The sequence below is a fragment of the Octodon degus genome, unplaced genomic scaffold (genome assembly GCF_000260255.1).
Source record: "Octodon degus isolate 3935 unplaced genomic scaffold, OctDeg1.0 scaffold00002, whole genome shotgun sequence".
Classification (NCBI taxonomy): Eukaryota; Metazoa; Chordata; class Mammalia; order Rodentia; family Octodontidae; genus Octodon; species Octodon degus.
This window is the reverse complement of record NW_004524578.1, coordinates 34,473,912-34,487,022: the sequence shown is the minus strand read 5'-3', so window position 1 is coordinate 34,487,022 and position 13,111 is coordinate 34,473,912. Positions and strand designations below refer to the sequence as shown.

The following is a 13,111-nucleotide window of genomic DNA, read 5'->3' as shown; positions in this document are numbered from 1 at the left end:
TTCTTCTTCTTCTTCTTCTTCTTCTTCTTCTTCTTCTTCTTCTTCTTCTTCTTCTTCTTTTTTTATATATATCCAGGTCATTACACATCTTTACTAGCTTCATATGGGGCCAACTTCTAATGACAAATGTTTTCCCACAGTAGAGGAAGCCTGTCATGTCTTTATGTTAACAGATTGTTGCATCACGGCCTTGTTTCAGAGTCCAGCTTTTCTCTTTGCCTTCCCGAGTTAGGAAAGGGATGGAAAAAAAAAAAAAAAAAGGTGCAGTGGCCAAGGTTTGATCCCCGCATGCTATGCTGGCCCTGCCCCCTGGATGCACTAAGATGGCAATTGCAACTGGGCATGGTGGGCGTGCACCTATAATCCCAGCTCATGGAAGGCTGAAAACAGGAGAATCACTACAAGTCCAATCTATGTAGTGAGACCCGTAGACCCTGTACTAAATACATTTAAGAAAAAAAAGAGGGGGGATGGAGCTCTGTATAAGCATTGTCCACTGTGGACCACCAACCGTGGCAGATGCTAGCACTGTAGGAACTGAGAAAAGTACATGGAAAATCTTACTGCAGTTTGATGTGCCTGTTGGATGTAATAAAAATATTCATATATAGCCTTTTAACTGTGTTTTTTGAAGTCTACTTGTCTACAAGGGAGGAGAAATAAGAAAATAAACACTGATGTGGTCACAGATTGTTTGAGAAAGGCTGCAGTAGGCCCAGCCCCAGGACAGAGGCTGAGGTTTCCCAAGGTCTCATTGTGTCCTAGGAAGAGGCTTCATTCTTCCTAACTTCCAAACTCAATAGCTTAGGGTTGCTTTTAATGCTTAATTTTGATAAAGCAGATATAACAAAATGTATTACCTTAATTTTTTTAGGAAGTATTAAATCTTTTCACATTGTTTTATAGCTGATCTCCAAAGCTCTTCATATTATAAAACTAAAACTCTATATATCCATTGAACACCAATCCCCAAGCCCATACCTATATACACACAGTTGCTGGCACCCACCACTCTGTTTTCTATATTTGTGATTCTGGCTATTCTAGATATCTTGCATGAGTGGAATCATACAGTATTTGTCTTTTTTTGTGGGTGGCTGATTTTACTTAGCAAAATGCCTTTAAGTTTTATCATTTTGTAATGTGTTAGAATGCCATCCTTTTAATCTGAGCAACTATTTTGAAGATAAAAATATGCAATAGAGTAACCATTGTTAATTTTCTATCTTGTGTTGAAATTCTGTATCATTTTTATTTGTTTTTTTCTTATCTTTAGAAAAAAAAAGAATTTCAATTTTTTTTCAGGGTGATTGATTTTCACTTATGTATGTACCATATTATGAATAATGCTGTTATGAACACAAATGTGCAAATATCCCTTCAAGATTGTGCTTATAGCTAGGCATTGTGGTACACACCTGTAATCCCAGTAATTAGGAGGCTGAGGCAGAAGGATTGCCATTCATTTGAAACTAGCCTATATAGTGAGACCCTGTCTTTAAAAAAAAAACAAAAAAAACCCAACAACAACAACAAAAAAAGATTGTGCTTTTAATTATCTTATGTATATATCATATCCACAAGTGCAATTGCTGGATTGTGGTGATTCTATTTTTAATTTTTTGAGGAATCCCTGTGGTGGTTATGCCGTTTTATATTTCTACCAACACTGTGTGGTAGTACCAATTTTTCTCCATATTCCGGCCTTACTTTTAATAGTAGCTAAATGATGGTTGTGGTGTCATATGTCATTATGGTTTTGTTCTGCATTTCCTTAATTATGAGTGATGTTGGGCCTCTTTTTATGTGTTTGTGGGTACTTTTACTATCTTTGGAGAAATGTCTGTTCAAGTCCTTTGTGCATTTTAAATGCAGTTCTTTTTTTGTTATTGTTGTTATAGGAGTTCTGTATGTATTCTGAATATTAATTCCTTAATAGCTATATAATTAGCATATATTTTCTCCCATCCCATGTTTAGTGTGTTTATTGTGTCCTTTGAAATGAAGTTTTAAGTTCTATTCTAATCCAGTTTATTTGCATTTTCTTTTGTTGGATGTGTTTTGATGTCATCACCAAGAAATTATTGTCAAAGTCAGTATCAAACTTTTTCTCCTAGGAGTTTTGAACTTTTGGTTTTTATGCTTAGAGCTTTATCTCACTTTAATAAGGTAATATTTTATGTGATATAATATAAGGATCCAGCTTCATTCATTGCACATGGATATACAGTTCTGTCAACATCATGAATTAGTAGGAACCTAGTTTCTAAGCTCAGTTGTTCCGTACCTGGCCCATGGAAAGAAAAAATGAATGAAGGGAGGGATGGAGAAATGAAGCAAATGGTGAAAAAAAAAATTGAACATGAATTTATGCCTCGATTATGGCAATTTGAGGAAAAAGACTATGGCAACTTGAAATTGAAGTGTCAGTATTTGACATTTCGTACATGTACTATGGGGATTTTGCCTGCAACATAGTGATTAGTTCAAAAGTGGAATTAAAATAAATGTACTAGAGGTTTATAAGAAGGACCATGATTTTTAGCTATCCCATTTCTAGTCAGTTTGATTTCCCCTAAATTTAAATTTTTGGTAAAGTCGAAAGGAAATTGTTGTGTTCTAATGATTAAACTGACAGTCTAAATTACCCTTATGTAAAACATTCAGTGAATTCTCTGAGCTCCATGCCAGGAAATTAGAAAGACAGTCTCCTTTGAAAACTAATATTTTCCTTTTGTCTTTTATTTTGGCTGTTAGGAAATTCAGTAGTTGTATGCTTACATATCTTTTCATTTCTTGGCTCTTAAGCTTCTATTCATTTGTTTTGTTTACATTTTCTTTACAAATTGACTATTGAGGCACAATTTACATTCACTATGACATAAAATGCATCCATTTCAGGTTTTGAAAAATACATACATTTGTACAGTCACTGCTTCAGTCAAGATTAGAGAACATTTCCATCCCACCAAACATTTTCTTTGGCTGCTTTACAACCATTGCACCTTTTCTATTTGCTATTAAGTGGTTCTGTGGTCCTGTGCCCTTTTGTATTACCTACCGACCTATTATAGATACTTTTGAAAATAGAGTTTTAGAAAGTAACCCATTTTAAAAAAATAAAAAGAAAGTAACCCATTAGATAAAATAACCTTTTTAAGCCCTAAGTTTTCTTCCTGTGGTCTGCCATTAGATTTCATTTTCTTTATATCCAAAAAGCAGCCTTGCAGCTTCTTAGTACTTAAATCTCACTGCAACCAGCATGGATGATCTGGTGTCGTATGAGATATTGCCAGGTAGCCTTAGAAGCATATGCTCCTTTTTTTCCCTTAGAGATTAAATATCTAACTCAACAAATTTTTTTAAAGCCAGACAAATTTGTTGCTAAACAAGTTTCTCTATAACGATGTGGCCTGAATCTTTGCCAGAACATAAATATGTAACAAGCACCACTGGCTTTGTTGCAGCACATTTGAAAGCCAGTGGTCCCGCTTTCTAGTAATTCAACAACTCAGGGCCAGCGAAAGGCTGCAGCTGCTTGTTGAAATGTTAGAGCTATGACCTGTGTGTAGATGTCATGACAGTCTTGAAGTGACACAAGTTTAACCAACTGAATTGTATGTGGGGACAGCTTGTGTTCTAGATAGATGTGTGAGGTAACTAGAGAGACAGGAATTAAGAACAGCTTAATGCATGAGGAATTCTGGAACATGATTCATGTCAGACATCAGAATGAGTTGTGGATGGTTTATTCTTCCCCAGAATGGTAAAGAAGCAGTCAGAAGTAGTATAAAGTTTCAACCCTGCTTCCATTGACAGATAAAAGGAATTCTTATTATTGCCATTTTCTTTACCCTTCTGGAATTACAGTGAATTGAACTCTAAATGAAGTTGTGTGCCAAGATAAGTTGTATATTCTTCAGATATAATGCTGCCTCTTCAGATTGCAATAGTTTTTAGAAAGAAATAGCAGCAGGAGAGAAAAGGAGCATATTGTACCAATTTACATTTTCTTGGCATTATTTTCCATATGAATAGTGTAGAAAGAAATGTCATTGAAGCAGGTACATTTCTGAAACACAGGAGGGTGTCATGAGAAGAGTGCTGGATGTGCTGTGGTACTATTTCAGCAGTGACCCTGTATGACAGTGTATAACCATGTTCAGTAACCTATCCTAAAACATTTGGCATTTTCATGTATTGCTTTGGGCATGGGGATGAAGGGAATGTTTATTTGGTTTGGTTTGGTTTTAGTGGGTTGTGTTAGTTTATATGTTATCCATTACTTTACATTCTCTGATAGGAAAGCTAGCTATTTTAATTGTCCTACTTTATGTACAACAATCACATGTATTTGGATTACTTGAGCCTACAAAGAACTTAGAAAACTATAAATAAGAATTACTTATAGGTTCAACTTGTTCTTCCAAATGATTCCAGTTTACCTAGGTGGAGGTAAAGGGTAGGGCCATTGAATTTGATACATTTGTAATTTATTTAAGGGTAGGATATGTTACATTGTCACAGAGGGAGAACCTTCAAAAGAATCTTTGGCTCCCTTTCTGGACATAATTATTCTTTTCATAGTAAGGAGTTTAGTTATTTATATTTGATAGAAGAGACATGATCAATTCTTCAGATTTATTCCCTCTTGAGGAAAGAAGCAAACCCTAATATAGCAAATACTTGTTGACTAAAACTTTCCTTCTCTTTTTTAACTTTTCTTTTAGGACTCAGCCCAAAACCATGTTTGCCCAAGTTGAATCTGATGACGAGGAAGCAAAGAATGAACCAGAATGGAAAAAACGTAAAATTTGAAGAATCTCATTTGAGAGCTGTTTGCATGAGGGGGAGGGACATGGAGCACTGTTTTTTTTTTTTTTTTTTTTTCTGCTTAATGCTTATAAAATAAAAAAGTGCATTTTTATGACTAGGTTTGTCCTTCCCATTATTGAGCCACTTAAAACATTGATATTCTTTACTGTAACTGTGCTTACACTTTCTTACCTACAAGTATTAAAACTATCACAAGTAAACAAGAAACAGATTCTTAGCCTATTACCAAGTACTTTAGGTATTTGGAAACTTTATTCAACAATTGCTGGTCTTATACAGATTCCCGTAACCTTAGGGAAAAATGTGCATTGAGTCGTACATCTGTTTGCAGCAGTTCTAGGAACACAACATGGAAATAGAGATCAAAAAGCTTAATATTTCTGTATAATGTCACAGCAGTTGTTTACATGACTGTGAATAATGAGGCTGAGTTCACACGAATGCATCTCATACTTGGAAAGAAGAATGTGTATCTGATTATCTTTCAGCAGCAAATGTAGCGGTTAGGAGTTGGTGAAGGAGCAGGATTTGAAGTCTGGCTGATGTGGGTTCAAGTCCTGATGCTGCCCTGTGCTGTCTGAGTCATGTTGGGAGAGTTATCTAGCTTCTTTCTTACAGCCTCAGAAAGACTAAATAAGGTGCTTGTTGTGGAGCACTTAGTATGGTTTTGCGCACAGTAAATGTACCCAAAATATTTGTTATTTTCAAATAAGGCTAATAGTACTTTGCCTGATTTTTATCAGTATTAGGAAAGTATAGAAATGTTTTGTAAATGTAAAGACTATAGAATAGAAGACAATAAAAATTACTCTAAAAGATCTTTTTGTGAGTAGAAAAGGAAACAAAAGCTGGCACTTTGTCCAAAGTAAGAATGAGTCAAGGCTGGGCCTGGTGGCTCAGACCTATAATCCCACTGCCCAAGGAGGGAGGATCTCAGGCTTGAGCCCATATTGGGCAACTCAGCAACTTAGTGAGATTCTGCCCCAAAATAAAATAAAATAGAAATGGGCTGAGGATATAGCTTAGCACAAAGACCCTGGGTTCCTTCTGTGAACTGGCTCATACAGACTAGGGTTAAGTTTTCATGTTAGGTGGTCTCAGGATTTGCCTTCTGCCTCCCTGTTCTCATTTGTTTTGATTAAGTAACTGTAAAAAGGAGTGATGATCCAAAAGGTAGGTCAGAACCCCCTGGATCTATAGGTTGGACCTAGTGCCTTCCCTTCACCCACTTCCTAAGTCTGTAATAACCACTCACACAGCTCTCTTACATCCAGATTCTGAGGTAGCAGTGGGCATTTTCCATCAATGTTTGCTCTTCTCTGTCCTTTCTCCTCACTGCACCTTCAGCCCATTCCTCTTCCGCTGTGACTCACCTGCTAGGTGCCTGCTATATGATCTGTGCTGTTCTAAGCTCTTTGCTTGTATTAGCTGATTTAACCCTCACAAAAACCTGAGTAGGTAAAATTGCTAAACCCACTATACAGATGAGGCAAAAGGGGATTCAACAGTCTGCCTAAAGTCTAAACAGCAGTAACTAGCAAAGTGCCCCAAGTTTCCTACTCCTGTTGAAATACACTTCTTTCAGAATCAATTACAGAGCAATATTTTGTTCCAGCTGCTTAGAATTTATAAATTCATTGCTTTGTGGATAAAATTTACTGAAAGTCTTTCACTTCCCCCAATCTTCACATAAACATTGCACCAGATGGAAGTATTTGTTTGGACAGCCAAAAGTTGCAGTGAAGGATTAGGGAAAGGAGGAATAAAAACTTGATCGCAGTGGTCTTGGCGGAGTCTGCTATGATGTAAGGGTGAAGAAAGGCAAACTTAATACGAGAATAATTCTTTCACTGTTGCCCACAACATAAGTAGGCCTTTTCGTGTTTGAGATGACCTCTCACTATGGAGAGTTTCATAAAGATTTTTTTTTTCCCCAAGAGGATTGGCAACATATATAAGGATATTTCAGTTTTGAACTTAGTGCCATTGCCTTGGTACCATGAAGGTAACCTTTGATTATCAAAGTTTTTAGGTATCTTTATCATGGAGATTTTAAACTTAGTGTTATCTACAAAACGTCTCAAATCTTATACAGCACAATTTGCTTAAGTTCATGGACATTTTTCTGTAGAAAGGATCTCTAGTAGAATGTAGGCTATTGGGAATATCTTATAGCTCTTCTATCTATCAAATAGACTGTTTAAAATTGTGTCATTTATGTGAAAACCAGGATATAATTCTTGCATTCATACACATCTAACAATACCAAACTACATGTAGTGTATTAAATACTATATTGAGCATTCTAGTCTTTAATACACTGGCCCCATTTAATCTTACACAGTCACTCATACTGCTTCAGACCTTAGTAGGTATTCCTTGAAAAATTGCTTGCTTTCTGATCCCTTAAAAGTAAGAGTTCACTTGATGGTCTAAGTGCCTGCCTGGCAGGGGCAAAGACCAACGTTTGATCCCTGGTACCATATATCATGCAGGCCACCAAAACTGGGCATGGTGGTGCACATCTGTAATCCCAGCGCTGGGGAGGCCGAAACATGAGGATCACTGTGAGTCTAAGCTGCTTAGTGAGACCTGTAACAAAGATTTAAAAATAACAAGAGTTCAAGGCCTGGAAGATAGCTCAGCAACATAAGTGCCAGCCTGGCAAGCTCAAGATCCTGAGTTAAATCTGCAGTACCAAAAAAAAAAAAAAAAGTTTTCACCTTCATTATCACATGAAAGTGGCATCCAAGTGTGAACACTTTTTTATGTGATCTTCACAACAAATATGAGAATTGAGTCAGCTTGAGAAAAGTTAGGGATCTATATAACTATCAGGCAGCTGTGAGTCCTTCAACATTTAATAACCTGTGTGTCAGCCAAATGCCTGATTAAAGGTCTGAAGACAGTCTAAGACAATATCCATGCAGAGGTGATGTGCCTTGTTCATTTAGTCTTTCTGTGTGTGTGAGAAGATGAGGAAACAGGAGGGTTATTAACACACACCTTTTGAAAAATATATTGTCTGAAATGGGACAATCGAAAAGTCTAGTGATGGGTACTTAAACTTTATTCCACACACAGGCCAGATCATAGAGAAGTGCCTGAAAGTGTGTGTGTGTGTGTGTGTGTGTGTGTGTGTGTGTGTGTGTGTCTAGGGGTATATAACTGAAGAAGATGCTTTGAAGCAGAGCAGAAAAAAAATTGCTATTCTAAGTATTTTTCAATTTTTCAAAGAATTTATAGTTGGGTTTTTCAGTGTTTTCAAAGTTTTTTCTCAGTAGCATCTTATAAAGTACTTTACATATCCCTACTTGTAAGAATGCTCATTAACAAAAATCTGTTATTACAAATGATAGATTAAAGATTTGGCCACAAATTCTTTGACATTATTCCCAGCTCCATGGTGGTTCAATCAATAGAACACTCAGAAATGGTGGCATGCTATTTACTAAGTCTCAGCCTTAAGAGATTTGCACTTCCTTTCTCTCGGGATATTTTAATCTGGAAACAGCTGCCATGTTGCAAGGAAGCACAAGCAGCCACGTGAAGAAGAAGTAAGTTCACCTGGCTAACAATTCCAACTAAGCTTCTCTCAGCTTACAGAACAAGCATGCCATTGAGCTACTTTGGGAAACAGCCCCTTTCTTCCAATTGAGTCACATCAGCTGTTGCCAAATGAAGGCAAGTAAGCCAGTCCTTGTGAGAAACATAAATGATCATTGTCATTTAAAGCAACTAAATTGTTCTTTTTATTGTGATACATATATAACTGGAACTTTTAGAGATTTAAAAAAAGTCATCCAACCATTCAAGTACAAATGGGTAATATTTTGTTGAATTGTCTTTGAATGTTTTCCTTTTATGTAGAGTTTCAAGATTTAGTTTATCCTTTTCTTAAAATATAGTTAATATTATTATAATATTTATGAACAACAGTATTTTTCACTTGCTAAAGAAGCATATTTTTTTTCATTCGCCTATAAACCGCATATAATTTTAGTGTCTATTTAGTAGGTAGTTCATGATGTACATGTATTATCCATATTTAATCATTCCTCCATTGCTGGAAATGCAGATTTTTTTTTCCCCCAAGTTGGTAGTATACACACAATGCTACTTTGAGCAGCTCTGTTGCTGAAGTTTCTTTTTGTGGTATGTTAGAGTTAGTCAGGCAGGTACTTATTCTACTGAGCTATCTCCCTGGCTGGTAGAGTTATTGTCTTAGTGTTGATTACCAATGGAATTATGGAGGACCAAAAAGAATGACTCATATTTGAAAGTTAGAATCATTGTAATTTTAGTAGATACTTTATCAGTGGATGCCCAATTGAATAGGACAGAGATGGTGCTGGGTAGTATTGCTAATACAGTATGCTGAACCATGTCTTCTTCCCACAAATACATTTCCACCCCAAACCTCAAAATGATTGTATTTGCAGATATTATTTAAATTAAAATACCAGATTATAGAGGGCCCTAACTACAATGGATGGTATCATTGTAAGAATCCTATGTGAAGACAAAGATACATAGAGACACCCAGGGGAAAGGACTGAAATGAAAGCAGAATGAGGAGCAGATATAGCTACAAGCCAAAGAACTTCCAGAATGATCAGCAGCCACCAGAAACAAGAAAGAGGCAACAAGCATTTTTTTCCCATTGGGAGCAGGGTCCTGCCAAAATCTTGATTTTAGACATCTAGCTCAAGAAATCCAAGAGAATAAATTTCTGGGTTTTTGTTTTGTTTTGTTTTTGTTTTTGTGGAACCGGGAATTGAACTCAGGCTCTTGCACTTGCCAGGGAAGCGCTTATTCCACTGAGCCATCTCCCCGGCCCTAAATTTCTGTTTTTTAAGCCATATAGTTTGTGATTTCTTAAGAAAGTTCTAAAAAATTAACACTTAACACCAAGATATAAAGAACACTTGAACCCTGGCAGGGCTTCTCAAGGCTACCTATCGCCATAGTTCACCAAGGACTTAGAAAAAGAAAATAAAACTGTCAATGTCCAACATCAAAGTTCTGAATTCTCTTTCCTATGCCTTCATGCATTTAGTTATGATTACTTTTAAATTCACTAAATTTTGAATGAATTTGTTATACAGCAATATTAATACAACTTTCAATTCAGCTACTTCATCTTATATTTGGAATATCTGTCTCCTTCCCTGTTTCCTACTTGGTCATCTTGCATGGAAGGGGTCTCTCGAGATACTGCAGCTCCCACACTTGGCCTTATCCTCCTATCAGGCCTTCTCCTCCTTCCTACCTTGAGGGCAGAGAAACATCCAGCGTGGTAACTTCCTAATCCAAAGTATCCATGAAGTTGTGAACCTATGAGAGAGATGTCTTCATTACCTTTCTTATTTTAGGACATCTATGTTTGAGTAACTGAAGATGGTTTTGTTGTTTATAAGTCCTTTGAAGCATGCGTGGCTGGCTGACAGCAACCAGATTCCTCCTAATATCTGTCTAACAGAGTTGTTGGGGCCAGATGTCTAGTGCTGCTCTTCGGATCTCTGAAGTTTGTCAGCCATGCAGAAGGTAAACATATGATGAAATTATAGTTACAACATTAATCAACGCATCTTACATGGCATGGCTGGTATCTTGGAAGCAGCATGGAATATGAAGTCAGAATTGGGATTCATGTTTTTCCTTTGCCATGTAGTAATTATTTGATCTTAGGAAAGTCACTTAATTTATGAGTCTCAATTTTTTTTCATCTTTAGAATGGGGATAATATTGGCCACCTAGTCAATATCTAGAAGAATGTTTCATAGTTCAAATAAGGTGAGGGTGGAGAAAGAGACAAAGGTAAACACAAACACAGTTTTGTAAACTATGAAATGCTAGTATAGTTGTTACCTCTTGTAGTTATTCATTGTTAGTGTTCGGTGAATATACATGAAAGACAACCTTAAAAAAAAAAAACTTACAGAAAGACCTATATAACTAAAAATGTAACTTTTGCTATCTGATAAGGTCAGTCAAATCCCCTCAGGATTTACCCTGGAACCATACACAGCACCTTGTGGATCTTTTGTCAGTGTCAGCCATGTGGATGAGTCATGGCCATTGCTTAACCAATTTGCTCTCTGTGAAAGCCTGAGAGAATTTTTTCTCTCTAGGTGACTCCCCTTAGATGCATTATGTATTGTCGATCACCTACCTTTGTGGCCTCATAATCTCCTTGATCAGAACATTTAGGACACCACTTAGTTACAGGATGTCACAGCAGAGGTTTGTATTAATAGTATTTAGACGAGATATGTCTATATCTTGTCCTCTGAATAACTACTACAAAGATAACAATATGTGATGTATTAATTATTGTAACTGTCCTACTAACCTGTTTTGAAACTGTTTCATTGCTATTTTATCTTTTTTTCTCATTAAAATGAATAAAAATTTAAAAAATTATGACCTACAAAAAAAAAACTTACAGAGGAAGGTGAGGTGTTGTACTCTATCACTGATGCAAGAGCCTAGTGTAGTGCTCAAAAGGGTATAGGAAGGAACTTTGCTGACACCAGTGCCTGAGGCTGACCCATCTCACTTCCCATCCATGCCAAGCCCACTGGAGCTGCAGCTATGTCCAGGGGTGAGATGAGATTTTGATCTTACTATGAGAAGAATGAGAAGGAGGAGGAGAGGAGGGGAAGGAGAAGAGGCCCTTTATGTTAGATGAGGAAGAGGGTACCCAGACAGAAGAAACCCAGCCCTCAGAAATAAGAAGAAAAGAAGAAGAAGAAGGAAGAAGAAGGAAGAAGGAGGAGGAGGAGGAGGAAAAGGAGGAGGAGGAAGAAGAAGCAGAGGCAGGAAGATGAAGAAGAAGGTGAAGAGGAGGAGGAGGAGGGGGAGGAGGAGGAAGAGGAAAAAAGAAGAATAAGAAAACAGAATCCTTCAGAAGAAGAAGGAGCCACAGCCAACCAGGAACAAAGATATGGAACCTGCTAAAGAGGACAATAGAAAGAAATGCTTCTGATGATCCAGATGACTTGAATTTTTTTTTAACCAAAAGAAAAGAAAATCAGAAAAGATAGTTGATATTGATGAAGCTTAAAATGGTATAAAAAGCTCTTAAGGTTGAAAGTGACATCCAAGCCTGCTGAACCAGAGGGTGACCTTGATATCATGCCTGGCAGAGAAGGGGAAAAGTCAAGTTCCCATACAAGGATGAAATATTAGAACAAGACAAAGTTTAAAAGACGAAGACAGCAGAAAATACTCTAGTATCTCATTCAGTAATCAGATAGTCCTAGCTTGGGCAGGCTTGGAGAGACTACACCTATGAAGAATTGCTGAATCGAGTGTTCACATCATAAGAAAAAAGAATCCAGACATAGTAGCAGAAGAGAAAAGAAAATGCATCATAAAACCTCCACAAGCTGTTTGAGTAGACCAAGGAAACCTCTTTTGTCAACTTGAAAGATAGCTGTATACTACTACATCGTCAACCCAGACATCTCCTTGTGTTTTTATCAGGAGAATTGGGTGCATGTGCTTCTAAGATGGCAATAACCAACTTGTAATCAAAGGAAGATTCCAACAGAAACAGATAGAAGATGTCTTAAGAATATATATCAAGGAATATGTCACTTGTCACACTTGCCAATCACTGGACACCATTCTTGTCATTCTAGATGTGGTGTTGCCAGTATCAAAGCTGACTTCTGGGCTGTCACAGATGAGGTAGCACAGCTTCATGCCAAAGCTACCTAATCTGCTAATCACTGCTGATTTTGCAAAGCATGTTCTGAGGAATTGGCTGGATAGGTTTACTATCAGAGTGACTGTATCCTTGTATTGAGAATAAGATCAGAAAACTGCTAAGTTCCTTGGTTGGTTGATCTGAAATCCTTGCCGATGCTCAAGCTGTTGATATACTTACTACGTACTTTAACAACTGTCAGAGAAACATGATAGGGTAAGGAGGCGCTTCTTAAAAATTGTTCATGACTTCTATAGAACACCAATCATAATAATTTTTTTAAAAAAGCTTAAGTCTGTGTCACTCTTATAATTAGGAGTCATCATGGGAGCCAGGAGGATGTGTGACTAATAGAATCTGATTCTGTGCATTGAAAAGGTTTTATCCAGTGTGGAAGTTATCCAAGACTTGGCTAAGGTTGTGTGGGGTGGGGGTTTGGACTGGCGGTCACAGCTTCCTATGGAACCCACGGGACCCCGCATTGAGGTCCCATCAGCCTCACTCTTGTCCATGGGCCACACAATGGCCCACATGGTGCTGGCTGTGACAGCATCTGAA

General features: G+C 37.2%; 1 protein-coding gene and 1 pseudogene across 1 annotated transcript in view; both read left to right on the top strand.

Moving 5' to 3' along the window:
• The window catches only part of Wdr70 (WD repeat domain 70), a 304,681-nt gene extending 299,782 nt beyond the window's left edge, over positions 1–4,899 (top strand). Inside the window, exon 17 of the mRNA XM_004623536.2 lies at positions 4,731–4,899. Within this exon, the coding sequence (XP_004623593.1) occupies positions 4,731–4,818 (88 nt within the window). The 3' untranslated portion in view covers positions 4,819–4,899. The remainder of the gene's footprint in view (positions 1–4,730) is intronic.
• A 3,456-nt stretch (positions 4,900–8,355) lies between these two features.
• On the top strand, positions 8,356–12,564 carry LOC101593104 (annotated as a pseudogene).
• The last annotated feature ends 547 nt before the right edge of the window (positions 12,565–13,111 follow it).